Source organism: Sapajus apella, unplaced genomic scaffold (genome assembly GCF_009761245.1).
Source record: "Sapajus apella isolate SASKATOON/1434 unplaced genomic scaffold, GSC_monkey_1.0 scaffold60, whole genome shotgun sequence".
In the NCBI taxonomy this organism is placed as follows: domain Eukaryota; kingdom Metazoa; phylum Chordata; class Mammalia; order Primates; family Cebidae; genus Sapajus; species Sapajus apella.
In genome coordinates, this window is record NW_022437000.1 from 3,283,384 (window position 1) to 3,301,848 (window position 18,465).

At 41.0% G+C, this 18,465-nt stretch overlaps 2 protein-coding genes across 8 annotated transcripts in view; both read left to right on the top strand.

Moving 5' to 3' along the window:
- Positions 1–8,942, top strand: part of BIVM (basic, immunoglobulin-like variable motif containing) — a 36,045-nt gene extending 27,103 nt beyond the window's left edge. For 6 of the 7 annotated variants that reach the window (XM_032246185.1, XM_032246183.1, XM_032246186.1 and 3 more), the window contains exons 9-11: positions 2,127–2,213; positions 6,301–6,397; positions 7,228–8,942. In XM_032246185.1, the coding sequence (XP_032102076.1) occupies positions 2,127–2,213; positions 6,301–6,397; positions 7,228–7,521 (478 nt within the window). In that variant the 3' untranslated portion in view covers positions 7,522–8,942. The remainder of the gene's footprint in view (positions 1–2,126; positions 2,214–6,300; positions 6,398–7,227) is intronic. The other variant, XM_032246188.1, reaches the window with a different exon arrangement.
- A 7,130-nt stretch (positions 8,943–16,072) lies between these two features.
- Positions 16,073–18,465, top strand: part of ERCC5 (ERCC excision repair 5, endonuclease) — a 30,195-nt gene continuing 27,802 nt past the window's right edge. Inside the window, exon 1 of the mRNA XM_032246181.1 lies at positions 16,073–16,579. Coding sequence (XP_032102072.1) covers positions 16,492–16,579 — 88 coding nt within the window. The 5' untranslated portion in view covers positions 16,073–16,491. The remainder of the gene's footprint in view (positions 16,580–18,465) is intronic.

Consider the following 18,465-nt stretch of genomic DNA (forward strand, 5'->3'; position numbering starts at 1 on the left):
CAGGCATGCACCACCATGCCCAGCTCATTAAATTTTTTAATTTGTGTTTTCTGTAGAGACAAGGTCTTGCTATGTTGTGCAGCCTGGTCTCAAACTCCTGGCTTCAAGTGGTCCTCCTGTCTGGGCCACCCAAGGTGCTGGGATTACAGGTGTGAGCCACCATACCATTCCTGAAAAGTAATTTTTACATTTATTATGAAACAGTTGCAAAGGATTTTACAGATTATGTCTCAGTGCCTCATCCAATGTCCCACATGAACAAAGTGTTACAGAATCTAGTGTCAAGAAGATTGTCACAACTGAGTAAATTGAAAAGCATCTTCCTTTATTAAAGTAAAGAATGTGGAATCTGGTTCCCCTTTGTCCTAATTGCAAGGAAGTTCAAGAGCCAATTTTTATTTCTTATGTCAGAAATTATGTGACCTTCATGGTTATATTACTTTCTTTGCCTAATCCGGAATTTCTGTTTTATTAACTATATAACTTGACTGGTAAACTTGGACCTTTTTGGAAGAGATTATCCCTAAGAAAGAGAAAGTGACTGTACTTTAATGGTTTTTTTTCCTGCTTAGTCTGATTTCCTTATGATGGGTTGAAATAATACCAGGATGGTTCTAAGCAAAGGAGAAGTATCTGGTTAAGAATTGGTGGGTGGGGCGCAGTGGCCTAATTCCAGCATTTTGGGAGGCTGAGGCAGGCAGATCGCTTGCACGCAGGAGTTCAAGACTAGCTTAGGCAACATAGTGAGACCCTGTCTCTATAAAAATTACAAAACTTAGCCAGATGTATTGGTGTGTACCTGTCGTCCCAGCTACTTGGGTGGCTGAGGTGGGAGGATTGCTTGAGCTGAGATCACGCCACTGCACTCCAGCCTGGGTGACAGAGCAAGACCCTTTCTTTTAAAAAAAAGAATTGGTGAAGACACAAGCCACGAATACTTTGAGCAAAGGGATTGGCTTGGTCATGGGTTCTTTTTTTTTTTTTTTTTTTTTTTTTTTGAGACAAGGTCTTTCTCTGTTGCCCAGACTGGAGTGCAGTAGTGAGATTGTAGCTTACTGCAGCCTCAACCTCCTGGGCTCAGTGATCCTCCTACCTAGCCTCCTGAGTAGCTGGGACTACAGGTACACATCACCCCACCTGGCTAATTTTTCTATTTTTTTTTTTTTCAGAGATGGGTTTCAACATGTTGCCCAGGCTGGTCTTGAACTCCTGGGCTCCAGTGATCCAACCACCTCAGTCTCCCAAAGTGCTAGGATTGCAGGTGTGAGCCACCATACCCAGTCTGGATGGGTTATCTGGGGCTGCAGGCCTTGTGGCCTTGGAGTCCCACTCAAAGGCCCCTCAGGGTTAAGGAAGAGGGATTCTGAGACAGGTTGGCATGACCCGGGAGAACCAGGAAGCTGGAAGTTGTGTTTTGTGAATGAGGAGCAAGTGGGAACTCTCTTGCTCTCTCCAAATGCTGAAATGCTTTATTCATCTCTCTGGAGGTGCAATTTCTTATATGTGAGGTATATTGTGTATTTCTTTTATGATTTCATCCTGCAGCTTCACCTTATTTCAGACATTTATCAAATATAAATCATGATTTTAAACCAACTTTGTACCCTTTAAAAGAGAGTTCCTCACTTCTGCCTGTACCTAAGAATCGTGATTTTTTAAAAAAAACTATATAAATCCCTAGGCTCTACTCCAGGCCTATTTGAATTAGAATGCCCAGGGATGGGATTAGGATATCAGTGTGTTTAAAGACTCCATTGGATTAGGGTTTTATTTTTAGGATGCCTTTTGAGATGTCTTGAATTCATAGTGAAAGGAGAAGAGTAGTGGAAATATGCTGGTAGCATTCCAGGATTTTTTTTTTTCCTCCTATAATCTTAGACGTGGTATATTAAAACATTTTATAGCCCTAGATTTTGAATAGAGGATTAAGGCCGAAATTTAATTTGTGAGTTCTCTTTAATGGCCTGTTGAAATTTGCCCCTACCTAAGCTCTAATGTCTGTTCTTGCTGAATGAATGCTGTGTTTGAATACACTCTAGTATATCTTTTATTAATATATAGTTGAAGCAATAGACTCAAGGGAGTGAGTACCTATGAAACTTATTGTGAATGTATTTTGTATTTAGCAGGGGGCCTCTCTCACCACAGGAAGTTGAATATTGGATCTTAATTGGAGAATCAAGTAGAAAACACCCTGCCATTCACTGTAAAAAGTATGTTAATTTCCCTTTATTTTCTTTAAATGGGGTAACATTTAGATACAGTGAAATGCACAGATCTTAGTTGTGTATAATTAGTTGCATAAACAAATGCACTTGTATAAGCAGCACCTAAATAGGATGTGGTGCACATACATTGCCATGGAAAATCCCCTCACTCTTTACTCCTATCAATCCCCAGAGAAAGCCCGTCTTCTGATTTCTGTCACTACAGATGTGCATTGCCTATTCTTGAATTCAATGTAAACAGAATCATACAGTATTATTTTTGTGTCAATATCTTAAGTAACATTTTTGAGATTCTTCCATTGTGTCATGTGTATCAGGAGATTATTACTTCTTTATTGCTGAGTAGTATTTGGTTGCATAAGCATGCTGCAATTTATTTTCCATTTTCCTGTTGATGGGCATTTGGATTGCTTTGAGTTTTGGTCTCTTGTGAATGAAGCTGTTAGGAACATTCATGTACAAGCCTTGAAAAAGTTACATAACAATTTTATTAAAATATAATGAACATACCATAAAGTTCACTGCATCCATCATGTGCAGTGGCTCATGCCTGTAATCCCAACACTTTGGGAGACTGAGGTGGGTGGATCGCTTGAGCTCAGGAGTTGTAGACCAACCTGGGCAACATAATGAGACCATGTCTGTAAAAGAAAAAATCGAATAATGAGGCAGAAGTATTGCTTGAGCCTAGGAGATTGAGGCTGCAATAAGCTGCCATCGTGCCACTGCACTCCCACCTAGGTGACAGAACAAGACCCTGTCTCAAAAAAAGGGGAAAAAATGTACAATTCCATAGATTTTAGTATAGTTACAGGGTTGTGCACCAATCACCACTATCTAATTGGAGAAAGTTTTCATCACTCCAGAAAGAAACCCCATACTCATTAGCAGTCACTCCGGATTCCCTGAGCCCCTGGCAGCCACTGATCTACTTTCTGCCTCTAGGGATTCACCTATTCTTTTTTGTTTGTTTTGTTTTTTTGAGAGAGTCTCTTTCTGTTGCCCAGGCTGGAGAGCAGTGGCGTGATGTCAGCTCACTGAACCTTTGCTTCCCAGGTTCAAGCGATTCTCCTGCCTCAGCCCCCTGAGTAGCTGGGATTACAGGCACACACCACCATGCCCAGCTAATTTTGTATTTTTTGTAAAGATGGGGTTTCGCCATGTTGGCTGGGCTGATGTCACACTACTGACCTCAATGATCTGCCTGCCTCAGCCTCCCAAAGTGCTGGGATTACAGGCATGCGCCTGGCTGGGATTTGCCTATTTCTTGATATTTCGTATAAATGGTGTCATACAGTATGTAGCATTTTGTACCTGGCTTCTTAATACAGTGTTTTCAGTGTCATCCATGTTTTAGCATGGATTAGAACTTCATTCCTTTATAGGACCAAATCATTTCCTTTGTATGGATATGTCACCTTTTGTTGTACAAGTCTTTTAGAAGATGTATGTTTTGTTCTGGGAGATACCTAGTACTGGAATTGCCAGTTTATCATATAGATGTATAGTTAAGAAACTGTAGAAAAGTTCTCTTTGGAGAACTTTAGAAAGTTCTCCAAAGTGCTTGTAAAATTGAACAGAAGTTCTGACTCTAATTAATTAATTTAAATTAAATACATTTTATCAGTTTTGTTCTTTTATGTGTTTGGTGCCTCTTTAAGAAATTTTTGCCTACTCCATGACCTCAAAGATGGTTTCCTGTTTTTTTTTCTAGAAGTTTTATAAATTTTATGTTTAGATTTTTGATCCATTTCTATTATTATTTTGGGACAGGGTCTCTCTCCATCACCCAGGCTAGAGTACAGTGGTGTGATCATGGCTCACTAAAGCCTCGATCTCCTGGGCTCAAGTGATCCTCCCACCTCAACCTCCTGAGTAGCTGAGACCACAGATGTGTTCCACCATGCCCTACTAATTTTAGAAGTTTTTGTAGAGACAGGAGTCTTGCTGTGTTGCCCAGGCTGGTCTCAAACTCCTGGGCTCATATGAGTTTATCTCCTTGGCATCCCAAAGGGCAGGGATTACAGATGTTTGCCATGCCTGCCTTAACTACTTTTTGTGTGTGGTGTGTGGTAGAGCTCAACTTTGATTTTGCCCCCCATGTTTATCTGTTATTCCGGCACCATTTGTTTACAAAGATTTTCCTTTCGTTATTTCTTTGGTGCCTCTGCTGAAAACTAACTGCCCATATATGTGTGGGCTGTTTCTGGACTCTGTCCCACTAATCTGTTTGTCTGTCCTTTAACCGATGCCACACACTCAATGGTTATAGTTTATACTAAATCCTGAAATTAGATAGCATGAATCCTCTGAATTTTTCTTAGATTGTTTTGGCTCTTCTAGGACATTGGCTTTTCCATAAATATTTTAGAATTTGTCTTTTGGCTAAAAAGCTTGTTGAGATTTTGATTAGGATAGAATCTATAGAATTCATAATTTAGGTTGGGTGCGGTGGCTCATGCCTGTAATCCTGCACTTAGGTGGGAGGATCAGTTCAGCCCAGGATTTTGACACCAACCTTGGCAACCTGGCAAAACCCTGTCTCTACTAAAACTACAAAAATTAGCCAGGCAACGTGGCATGTACCTGTAGTCTCAGCTACTTGGGAGGCTGAGGTGAGAGGATGAATTGAGCCTGGGAGGTCAAGGTTGCAGTGAGCTGAGATTGCACTACTGCACTCCTCCCTGAGTGACAAGAAGACACCCTGTCTTGTAAATAAATAATTAATTAATTCACAGTTTAGTTTTGGGAGAATTGACATCATAACAACATGGACCATATCTTTACTTAACTAGAGCTTTAATTTCTCTCAGCATTTTAAAAAATGTTTCAGCATGGAGTTTTATGTCTTTTGTTAAACACCGTTTTTCAGTGTGTTCTTTTACACTGCTGGTGGGAATGTAAATTAGCACAATCACTATGGCAAACATTATGGAGATGCCTTAAAGAACTAAAAATAGATCTACCATTTGATCCAGCAATCCCACTACTGAGTATCTGCCCAAAGGAAAAGAAGTCATGTGAAAAAGACACAGGCAGACACATGATTATAGTGGCACAATTTGCAATTGCAAAGATGTGGAATCAACCTAAGTGCCCATCAGCCAATGCGTGGATAAATAAAATGTGATATTTGTATACCAGGGAGTACTACTCAGCCATAAAAAGGAATGAACTGATGTCTTTTGCAACAACTTGGATTGTGCTGGAGGCCATTATTCTGAAGTAACTCAGGAATGGAAATCCAAATATCATATGTTCTCACTTTAGGTAGGAGCTAAGTTATGAGGAGGCAAAGGCATAAGAATGATGTAATAGACTGGGGACTCTGGAGGGAAGTCTGGGATGGGGTGAGGGATAAAATACTGCATATTGGGTACAGTGTACGCTGCTTGGGTGATGGGTGCACTAAAATCTCAGAAGTCACCACCAAAGAACTTACTCATGTATCCAAAACCCATCTGTAACCCAAAAACAATTGAAATAAAACTTTAAAAAGACATTACAATAACGTTTTTTCCTCCGTGCATTATACTTTTTGATACTATTGTAAATAGATTTAAAAAAAATTTCATTTCCTCATTATTTGCTGATTGAATACAAAAATACAATTGATGTTGCTGTATAGACCTTGAATCTTACATCTTTACCAAATCCTATTAGTTCTAGTAGTTTTGTAATTCCCTTGGATTTTCTGCACAATTGTGTTGTCTGCTAAAGAAGACACATTACCTTTACATTCTTTTAAAAGTGGACTTGACTGTGATTGAAATATAGATATAGCATGTTGTTGCTTTAGCCTACAGGATGCCATCTAACATGTTGGTATTTATTTATTCTATAGGAAGAGTAACCAATTGTATACTGAGAACCTTGGCAATGGTTGGATAAACAGAATTGTCATAAAACAAGAAGTTATTACAGTTTAGTAGATGAAATGATGCTGAGATAAGAGAATTACTGCCAGTTATTGCTGTGATAATTTTGCAGAAATTTGCTCGTGAAAAATTCCATTTCAATGATACTTTGGACCTAACGAAAACTGTGCTTTATCCTTTCTTCTTAACTATAGATGGGCAGATATTGTTACTGATCTGAACACTCAAAATCCAGAATACCTGGATATCCGGCACTTAGAGAGGGGACTGCAGTATCGAAAAACAAAGAAGGTAAGAACACCATTGTGTTTGAAGGCATTTCCCAGCTGACCAAAATGCAGTGTTTTACTTAGCACTCTTCAGGTTGTAAATAACAGAAACCTATATTTGATGGAGGAGTGAAAATTATTGTAAGAGCACAGGGCTGTTTTTAAAACCCAAGGGCCAGGAGTATAACCTGGTGCCATAAAAGAATGGTAACAGGTATTGGAATGACAGCAGGGGCCAAGTATCTGGTAGTCGGTTTCACTCTTTTGGGGGCTATATGTTGTTCTTAGCTCTCCTTTTGTTTGATTACTTTCTTCTTAAGATCGTTATCTTTCTATTTATGTCTCTTTTTTAGATGAACAGTTTGGACTGAGACTGATCTGTCTTGGGTTCAGTTCCATAATCTTGGCCCAGCTTGGGCCAGGTTAACTGTGGCCTTGTGGCAGAGTCATGTGTACAAACAAGGCTTTGGGGGAGGCTCTCAGGAAATGATACGTCATTGATACAATCTTACTCCTATGACTTTTTGAAGAATAGGAGAGGAAGAAGAATGATCTTGGTGTTTGAATTAGGCAGATGGGGAAGTTTTCTAGTATGTGTTGGGAGTGAGTAGTACAGAGGCATGTGGAGGAGGGTGTTTTGGCTCCTGTGGGCATCACTATATTTCGTATTATATTTTGTAAAGGCAGCTGTCAGAAAAGGTGCAGGATAATGTGCTCTGATGATGCCTAGATGGAAAGTACCATTTTGAGGCAGGGGATGTAAAAAATGAAAGAAGAGAGTTCATAGGGACCTATACATTTGTACAATTAATTTCCCTTTATTTTCTTGACCCAACTTTTTTTTCTTCTCAGGTTGGGGGAAATTTGCATTGCATCATAGCATTCCAGAGACTTAATTGGCAAAGATTTGGCCTTTGGAACTTTCCATTTGGAACCATTAGACAAGAATCACAACCTCCAACACATGCCCAGGGAATTGCCAAATCTGAGAGTGAAGACAATATTTCCAAGAAGCAGCATGGGCGTCTGGGCCGGTCTTTCAGTGCTAGTTTCCATCAGGACTCAGCCTGGAAAAAGATGTCTAGTATCCATGAGAGAAGGAACAGTGGTTACCAGGGCTGCAGTGATTACGATGGGAATGATTGACTATGCTTGGTACTGAACAACTGGCATTATATATGAATCTATATAATGAGTTATATCTAGGACTGTATGAAGACAGTAGAAGATTTTAGTAAGTCTACATTAAATAGGAGCAGATCCTGTGATATAAAAAATAACCTTGTAGTTCTCCAGACACTAAGCTTGTATATGGTTATGATGGGTAATTTCAGATATATAAGCAGATAAGCACAGATTATTGTCCTTTTAAAGTTAAAAGCATATAAATAATCTGAACAGAAAATTTCACAAAATAAAACCTCTGTCTAAATAAGTCAAACACAAATTCACTTAATAGCATCAGGATTTGAAATACTTAAGCATGAAGTGACTTTGTAATGACTTGATCCCTAGACATTTGTTACAGACAGTTTTATTCCTAAGATCAAGATGTAAAGTATCATCTGCCCTTAAAAAGAATTGGGGCTATCAATTTCTACTTTTCACTCATGGTTAAAGTGCATTTAAAGTTATTTCATGAGTCTAGTAGTTCTTTGATTTATAGCAGGATCTTGCTTGCCTCATTTGTTTCCTGGTTAACGTTCCCAGGAGTCTAAGAGGTAAAAGAGAAAAGACTGAAGGAATTGACCCTTCTATTAGTGCAAACGGGTGACAGTGCGTTGAATCAGATATATTTGACTTTCTTGATGTGGTTTGTTATAATGAAATATTGACAAGAACCTTAGGTCTCGAAAGACTTTTGTAAGTTTAGATGACATTTGCCTTAGGGATAAAGTAAAAGAACAATTGACACCTTGAGTTTCTATACCCAAGGTTATCTGTGAAATGGGAGCTCCTGATATTTGATTGCTCTCTCAATATGGAGACATATGTTGATAACAGTACTGAAGGTTATAGGGAATGCCCAGTCACTCAGAGGACAACTATCCATATTCCAGACTCCAAGCTGTTTCCTTTTTTAAATCATTAGACAATTAGCTGTTTGAAGTGAGTATTAAATATTTCAGAAGCGTGAATTTCATATATTTGAGCTCCTCTAATTGCCGTCAGTTCTTCTGCTGCTGCCAACCTGTGACTCACAAATGACTAGGATCTCTTGTTCTTTAATTTTAGGGTCTTGTTCCAGGACTCAAATCAGTAACTTGGTGATTACAAGGTGCTGAATATGTTGGTAACCATATCGCAATACACCTCAAGGAAAAGGTTCAGATTTTTATTTTTTAAATATTTCATTGTTTTCTTGAATTTTATATCCATTTGTTCACTCATACATGCCTAGCCTACAGAAGGGGATATATATTATGAAATGGTCATTTTTTTCTGAAGAGAATATTTTGCTTGAAATGCAAAGGACTGAAAGAGATTTGTAGGTTGTTGATTTTGTTATTTCATACTGGAACTTTTAAAAAGTTTTCATCAAATAAAGTTTTGTTTTCTACTTTTAATTATATGAATCTTTTTAAACCTTTGTTTTAGGTACCCTATAGAAAGTACCCTATGTATTTGAAGTACATGATAATTTGTCAATTCTGATCAATTGGTACATTGTAAAAAACCATCTTTGAGTCTTATAATTAATGAAACAATATGCATTATGATGACAATAATTTTAGATTTCTAATTTAATATAGAAAATTTGGTTCTTACATTAGGTTGAACCAAATGAAGCTGTCATTTTTGTAGGTCAAACATGGTTGAATATCAGCAATTTCATATAGTTCAACTGAATATTTCAGCAGAGGTAGATAGGAAGAACCAAGAGGAAAGGAGAAAAAATGCAAAATAAGAAATTAAAGGATAGGGTGACACTTAGAAAGAAGACGAGTTATTCAGACTATTGACTATCATCAATTTTTTTTTTTTTTTTTTTTTTTTTTTTGAGACGGAGTTTCGCTCTTGTTACCCAGGCTGGAGTGCAATGGCGCGATCTTGGCTCACCGCAACCTCCACCTCCTGGGTTCAGGCAATTCTCCTGCCTCAGCCTCCTGAGTAGCTGGGATTACAGGCACGTGCCACCATGCCCAGCTAATTTTTTGTATTTTTAGTAGAGACGGGGTTTCACCATGTTGACCAGGATGGTCTTGATCTCTTGACCTCATGATCCACCCGCCTCGGCCTCCCAAAGTGCTGGGATTACAGGCGTGAGCCACCGCGCCCGGCCGACTATCATCAATTTTTATAAATGTCTTGATCTGTTCCAAGTTTGGCCCTCCAGTTATTAAGAGCACACTGAGGTTTGAGTTTAGTGAGATTATTTTCCCCGCAGAAGCTGTAAGCAAGAGTTACTGCATATTTCTCTTAGGAGATTAGTAAAATTCCCATCATATTTGATTTCTTGGTCAGTTTTTAGGAATCTCCATAGATGCAGTGAAAGTTCAAATACTGGCTCTGCACTTACAAGCTATTATCACCTTGGGCAAGTTCAGATTAATTTTTTTTTTCTGTGCCTATTTCCTCATTAGTAAAGTGCGCGTAATAGTACCTACTTTATAAATGATTTTGAAGAATAAATAAGCTAATACATGCAGTGTTTAGAATAGTGCTATTTAGACAGGAAGTGCTATTTAAGAGCTTGCTATTATTCCAGAAGATGTGGATTTTACTATTCAGAGTCTTTAGAAAGAGCCCTTTAGACAGCATCTTAAGGAGCTAACTCCTTAGTTGCTGTTTCTTCAAAAGAGTATTTCATATTCAAGAATTTTGGTTCTTTTTTTTTTGAAATGGAATCTTACTTTGTTGCCCAGGCTGGAGTGCAGTGGTGCTGTCTGCAAACTGACCCTCCTGGGTTCAAGTGGTTCTCCTACTTCAGCCTCCTGAGTAGCTGGGATTATAGGTATGCACCACCATCTCTAGCTAATTTTTGTATTTTTAGTAGAAACCGGGTTTCACCATGTTGGCCAGGCTGGTCTCGAACTCCTGGCCTCAAGTGATCTGCCCTCCCCTGTCTCCCAAAGACCTGGGATTACAGATGTGAGTCACTGTGCTCAGCCTTTGCTTTGGTTTTAAAAGTACTTACAATACTCAAATGCCTATGTTGGCTATTTGTTTTTACCCAGCTTGTGGGCAGAAAAAAAATTAAAGTTCATTTAGATCAAGTTCTGCAGCAGTTCCTTTCCCTACTGCTATTACTGTTAAAGAACCATGTGCCATCATTAGGCCAAGTTGGTGCAGCAGCTGCAAAACTTCCCAATTTGTCTTCTCCCAGACTGGAGGGGCTTAGGCAGCTTCTCTAGGATCCATCACATGTTCTACATCTCAACTTTACCCGTAACACTCCCACCCCCTCCTGCACTAGTCATTCACTCAACAAACTAAGTTGAAAACCACTACCAGTTCAATTCTAAAATAGCTTAACAACAACAGCAAGATGTTGGTGGCATTCCCACTTTACTGGTAGAAACTGTTTCATTGGTGAAGAAACTTGCCTAGGATCACAGTATCTTAGTTTCTTAGGGCTACCATAACAAAACATCACAGATAGGGTGGCTTAAACAACAGAAATGTATTTTCTCACACTTCTGGCAACTAAGTCTAGGAGCAAGCAGGTTTGGTTTCTTCTGAGACCTGTCTCCTTCACCTGCAGAGGGCCACCTTCTCACTGTCCTCACATGGCCTTGCCTCTATGCCTGTCATCCCTGGAGTCTCTCAGTGTGGACCAATTTCCTTTGCATACAAAGACACCAGTCAGATTGGATTTAGGGCCTATCCTAATGGCCTGGTTTCAACCTAATCATTTTTAAACCCTATGTCTTCAGATAGTCACATTCTGAGGTACTCAGGCTTCAACAAATGAATTTTGGAGGACACAATTCAGACCATAACACAGGCAATGTATGTCTCAGATGAGATCTGAATGAATGATCAGCCTAACCACCAAGCAGATTCTTTTAGCAGACTGCAAGGTGCACTGGAGAGTTTTAGACTAGAGGCTTAAGAGGTCATTTAGGCAATATTTACACAACTGCTAGGTACTAGGAGTGGGGGATGTAAGAGTCAACAAAATAGTTCTTTGTTTCACTAAGTTTACAGTCTACCATGCGGAAGAGACAAATACTGAACAGGGAATTATATTACTCTCAGTAAGATAACAACTGGGAACAATTACAGGGGATTACATTATATATGGAAGAAATACAAAAAACACTTTCCCATGATTATTCCTGTAGAAAATTATTTGTGACTAGGTCAACCAAACATGGCCACTGTGAATTATCTTCTTGGGCATAGAAATGTCTTTGCTAAAAATGGATTTCTGGGGTGGCTGGCAAGATGGCTGAATAGGAACAGCTCCCAGTGAAATCGATGCAGAGGGGAGATGATTTCTGCATTTCCAACTGAGGTACCTGGCTTATCTCATTGGGACTGAACAGACAGTGGGTGCAGCCCACGGAGGGCAAGCTGAAGCAGGGTGGCGTGGCACCTCACCCAGGAAGTTTGAGGGGTTGGGGAACTTCCCCTCAACCCAAGGGAAGCCGTTGAGGGACTGTGCCATGAGGAACAGTGTGCTCTGGCCCAGATACTATGTTTTTCCCATGATCTTCACAACCTGCAGATCAGGAGATTCCCTCTGGTGCCTATCCTACTAGGGCCCTGGGTTTCAAGCACAAAACTAGGCAGCCATTTGGGCAGACAGTGAGCTAGCTGCAGGAGTTTTTTTTTTTTTTTTTTTTTTTTTCCATACCCCAGTGGCACCTGGAATGCCAGCGAAACACAACCATTCACTCCCCTGGAAAGGGGGCTGAAGCCAGGGAGCCAAGTGGTCTAGCTCAGTGGATCCCACCCCCACGGAGGCCAGCAAGTTAAGATCCACTGGCTTGAAATTCTCACTGCCAGTACAGCAGACTGAAGTTGACTTGGGATGCTCAAAGTTAGTCAGTGGAAGGGGTCTGCCATTACTGAGGCTTGAGTAGGTGGTTTTCTCCTTAGCGTGTAAACAAAGCTGCTGGGAAGTTCAAACTGGGCAGAGCCCACCAAAGCTCAGCAAAGCCGCTACAGCCAGACTGCCTCTCTAGATTCCTTCTCTCTGGGCAGGGCATCTCTGAAAGAATGACAGCAACCCCAGTCAGGGGCTTATACATAAAACTCCCATTTTCCTGGGATAAGCACCTAGGGGAAGGGGTGGCTGTGGGCACAGCTTCAGCTGACTTAAATGTTTCTGCCTGCCAGCTCTGAAGAGAGCAGTGGATCTCCCAGCACAGTGCTTGAGCTCTGCTAAGAGACAGGCTGCTCCTCAAGTGGGTCCCTGACACCTATGCCTCCTGACTGGGAGACATCTCCTAGCAAAGGTAGAAAGACACCTCATACAGGAGAGCTCCGGTTGGCATCTAGTGGGTGCTCCTCTGGGACGAAGCTTCCAGAGGAAGGAGCGGGCAGCAATCTTTGCTGTTCTGCAGCCCCTGCTGGTGATACCCAGGGAAAGAGGATCTGGAGTGGACCTCCAGCAAACTCCAGCAGTCCTGCAGCAGAGGGACCTGTTAGACGAAACTAACAAAAACAGAAAGGAATAGTGTCAACATCAACAAAAAGGACGTCCACACAGAAACCTCATCTGAAGGTTACCAACATCAAAACCAAAGGTAGATAAATCCACAAAGATGAGGAAAAACCAGTGCTGAAAATTCCAAAAACCAGAATGCCTCTTCTCCTCCAAAGGATAACAACTCCTTGACAGCAAGGGAACAAAACTGGACGGAGAATGAGTTTTATGAACTGACAGAAGTAGGCTTCAGAAGGTGGGTAATAAACTGCTCCAAGCTAATGAAGCATGTTCTAACCCAATACAAGTAGGCTAAAAACCTTGAAAACAGGTTAGAGAAATTGCTAACTAGAATAACCAGTTTAGAGAAGAACATAAAACACAGCACAAGAACTTCATAAAGCATACACAAGTATCAATAGCTGAATTGGTCAAGCAGAAGAAAAGATGTCAGAGATTGAAGATCAACTTAATAAAATAAAGCGCGAAGACAAGATTAGAAAAAACAATGAATGAAAAAGCCTCCAAGAAATTATGGGACTATGTAAAAACACCAAACCTATGTTTGATTGGTGTAACTGAAATGATGGGGAGAATGGAACCAAGTTGGAAAACGCTCTTCAGGATATTATCCAGGAGAACTTCCCCAACCCAACAAGACAGGCCAACATTCAAATTCAGAAGATACAGAGAACACTACAAAGATATCCTGGAGAAGGGCAACCCCAAGACACATAATCATCAGATTCACCAAGGTTGAAATGAAGGAAAAAATGTTAAGGGCAGCCAGAGAGAAAAGGTCTGGTTACCCACAAATGGAATCCCATCAGACTAACAGCAGATCTCTCTGCAGAAACTCTACAAGCCAGAAGAGAGTGGGGGCCAATATTCAACATTCTTAAAGAAAAGCATTTTCATCCCAGAATTTCATATCCAGCCAAACCAAGCAACATAAGTGAAGGAGAAATAAAATCCTTTATACAAAAGCAAATGCTGAGAGATTTTGTCACCACTCGGCCTGCCTTACAAGAGCTCTGAAGGAAGCACTAAATATGTAAAGGAAAACCTGGTACCAGGCACTACAAAAATATGCCAAATTGTAAAGACCATTGACACTATGAAGAAACTGCATCAACTAACAGGCAAAATAACCAGCTAGCATCATAATGACAGGATTAAATTCACACATGACAATATTAACCTTAAATGTAAATGGACTAACTGCCCCAATTAAAAGATACAGACCGGCAGTTGGATAGAGAGTCAAGACACATCAGTGTGCTGTATTGAGGGGACCCATCTCATGTGTAGTGACACATAGGCTCAAAATAAAGGGATGGAAGAATATTTACCAAGCAAATGGAGAAGAACAAAAAAAAGCAGGGGTTGCAATCCTAGTCTCTGATAAAACAGACATTAAACCAATAAACATAAAGGACAAGGGCATTACATAATGGTAAAGGGATCAATGCAATAATAAGAGCTAACTATCCTAAATATATATGCACCCAATACAGGAGCACCCAGATTCATAAAGCAAGTTTGTAGAGACCTACTAAGAGACTCGGACTCCCACACAATAATAGTGGGAGATGTTAACATCCCACTGTCAATATTAGCCAGATCAATGAGACAGAAAATTAACAAGGATATTCAGGACTTGAAATAGCTCTGGACCAAGTGGCCTAACAGACATCTGCAGAACTCTCCACCCCAAATCAACAAAATATACATTCTTCCCAGCACCACATCACAAACTTGACCACATAATTGGAAGAAAAGCACTTCTCAGCAAATGCAAAAAAACAGAAATTATAACAGTCTCTCAGACCACAGTGCAATCAAATTAGAACTCAGGATTAAGAAACTCACTTCAAACTGCACAACTACATGGAAACTGAACAACCTGCTCCTGAATGACTACTGAGTAAATAACGAAATTAAGACAGAAATAAATGTTATTTGAAACCATTGAGAACGTACAAGAATCTCTGGGACACAGCCAAAGCAGTGTTTGGAGGGAAACTGATGGCACTAAATGCTCGCAAAAGAAAGCAGGAAAGATCTAAAATCGACACCCTATCATCACATTCAAAAAATTAAAAAAAAGAACTATACACAATTTAAAAAAAAAAACAACACCCTATAGAAGCAAGAGCAAACAAATTCAAAATCTAGCGGAAGACAAGCAATAACTAACATCGGAGCAGACCTTCCAGAAAGGTAGGGACAACTAAAAGCAGAAGGGGGCCTCCAGATCACAGGTAGGTGAGAGACAAATGGTTGCATATGAGTTTATGATAAGACTTTCCAAAGGAAGCAATCAGAATCTGCATCTATCTCAGCGAGCAGAGGGAGGACGAACTAGAATGGGAGGCAGGTTTTGTCCTGAGCAGTCTCCCTTGACTTTTCCCTTTAGCTTAGTAATTTTGGGAACTCAAGATTTTCCTTTCACAGGCTTTAAATTTTATACCCAAGATTTTCCTTTCACAGGCTTTAAATTTTATTGCTCGTTAGTTACTGCGTGCTAGCATACAAATAGTAGAAAACCAAGCGGGCATCCACCTTTCGGTTGTCTTCACGTGCAAAACAATAATTAGTTAGGTGTCTTCACAACTGGCAGCACAACGGTAAGAAACCAATACTAAAAAAGCGCGTAGAAAATCGTCACCTCACAGCCTGGGAAACACAGGGAGACCCCACTTCTACAAAAAATAATTTGCGGAGCATGGAGGTGCGCCCCTGCGGTCCCAGCTACTTTAGAGGCTGATAGGAGAATCGCCTGAGTTCGGGCAGCAGGAGTTCGTTTGTAGTGACCTATGATCCCGCCGCTGCACTACAGTATGGGCAACAGAGTGAGACCCTGTCTCGAAAAACAAAACAGAAAAACCCCCTACCCCACCAAGAAGGCGCTTTTGCACATTGTTTTAATATTTAACGCCTTTAGGATGCCAGCATAGCGGAAGCAGACACGCAACAACGGATCAACCCTAGGGCTAAACTTCTCACTTCCGGAGGGCTGCAGGCGCAACAAATATACGTCAGGCGTGGAGGCGGGGCTTCCTCTCTGCGCGTCGTATTAGACGGAAACGAGTTTCTCGTGGGTTTGCGGACGCAGCCACGTGAGTCCAGTGAAGGCGAGTGGTGTCGCAGGGACGTCTTCTGGCTGTTTGCGTGGCCTGCGTGGCCCTCTCACCCAGGCCTTCCATTAGAAGCGCAGACGTTTGGGACTAAACGCTAGGCGAGGCAACGCCCTGGCCCTCCCCGCCGGCGGCCATTCTCTGGTCCTGTCTTTCTTCCGGGAGGCGGTGTCAGCCGCTGGAAGTGTTCCAGCCCCAGTCTCTCCCCTTTTTTGCGGTCCCGTTGGTGCCGTCCTCCCAAAAACCGTGCCTTCTGTATTAGTTGCCATCTTTCCTGTGAAGGAGCAGGGAGGGCTTCCTCCCGGGCGGCGGTGCAGCCGGTTGTGGAAGAATTAGAGGAGAAGTTGTCGGGGTCCGCTCTGAGGACTCAGCCGCATCATGGGGGTCCAGGGGCTCTGGAAGCTGCTGGAGTGCTCCGGGCGGCAGGTCAGCCCCGAGTCGCTGGAAGGGAAGATCCTGGCAATTGGTATCCTTAACGCCGCGTTGGGACTTGGGGTGCAGGGATTCAGGGCTGGATTCCTTGCTGGGTTCTGCCTTGGGCGCAGAATGGCATCTGCAAGATGATGGTCTTGGGTCAGGGTCGGGGTCTCTATAGAATCTCTGTCAGTAGGCTTTCTAAATACAGTGGTACCTCGGTATCCGCGGGGCTTTGGTTCCAGGAGGCCCCCCGCCCCATACCTGGATGTTCAAGTTCCTTCAAGTCCCTTATATAATGGCGTGGTATTCGCATATAAATTACGCACACCCTCCCATAATCTTTTAAATCGTTTCTGGGTTACTTGTAATACCGAATGCAATGTAAGTGATCTGTAAATAGTTGTTTACAACTATTTAACTGTATTTTAAAAATTTTTGTAGTTTTTATTGGTATGTTTTATTTTTTCCCACCGCAAGTATTTTTGATCCGTGGTAGCTTGAGTGTGAAATCGGGCGATGAGGAGGGCTGCCTGTCTGCTTTCTCCAGCTTTGCACTCTTAAGTGCCTCTGTGCATCCTGGTTTGTCACTTTGGGGCAGTGCTTTATGTTCCTTTCCGCTTTCGTTCTCTCATCTGCAAAGTGGAGGTGGTGTTAGTATCTACACACAGGATTGGAATGAGGAATAAAGAAATAACCAAAATGAGAGAAGTTTAGTAGAATAAAGACGTTAAATCTTAAAGCTATCCCATTTGGGAGGTCAGTATGGAGAGAACAGGGTAGACTTCCACCACTGGTTTTGCTTGAGCCTTGCCCCATTTGTGTTTCTTAGAGGAAGGGTAGTGTGGACAGGTGTTTTACCATTTTTTTTAATTGACTTTTTAAGGACTTGTTTTTGTACATATTTGGCTGGTTTTCTTTGTCATTGGAATTATTTTTTTTTCATTAACAAAGCGTGATACTGTTTTTGAAATTTTGATCTTTTTTTTTTGTTACTTATTTAGTTTTTTTTTGAGTGTCTATTCTGTCTCAGAATCTGGTGGTACCTTACACCAATTTCGTAAATGGGGATCTATGAGTGTAGGGGCACATGGGCTTGTGGAAAGAGCCCTGTAAATGATTGCGTGGGGATTGGGGATGAGAAGTGGAGTGCAAAAGTGTGTGGGCCTTCAGCATAGGAGTCCCTGACTGTGGAGCCCTAATTCTTCAGTAGGTACACAACTTATAAATAAAACAACATTGATACATTTTAAAATATAATGAGATTTTTTATCATTTTTTGCAAGTGAATAATCTTCTAATACATCTGTAATTGAATTTTGGCTTAACAGTTTTTATACAGAGTATTTTGAATTGGGGAAAACCAAAGGTGGTGTTTTGTTTTGTTTTGTTTTAAAGCACATACACTGTTACTGCCCTCAAGCGGTTCTTCAGTATCATTGCAGTCTAAAGATTTTCTCAGAAATAAAGGGTAAAGGCTAGTTTTCAGCGACAAGAACCCTTAAAACTTCAGGAAAGATTTATATCACTCTATGTAGCAGCCCTTGTGAAGAATTACTAAAGATGACTGTGGCCAGGCTCAGTGGCTCACGCTTGTCATCCCAGCCCTTTGGGAGGTCATGGCAGGAGGATCATTTGAACCCAGGGATTCAAGACCAGCCTTGGCAACATAGTGAAACCCCTGTCTCTACACAGAGTCAAAAAATTAGTTGGACGTGGTGCCCTGCACCTGTGGTCCCAGCTACACAGAAGGCTGAGGCAGGAAGATTGCTTGGGCCCAGGAGATCAAGGCTGCAATGAGCTGTGTTCATGCCTGTCTCTAAATAAATAAAGACTGTCAAAGATATTCTAGTCATAATGACAACCTCATATATACATAATAACCTTGTTTATGTTAAATAAGAATATCTGATTACCTGTTTTGCGACTGATTTTGCT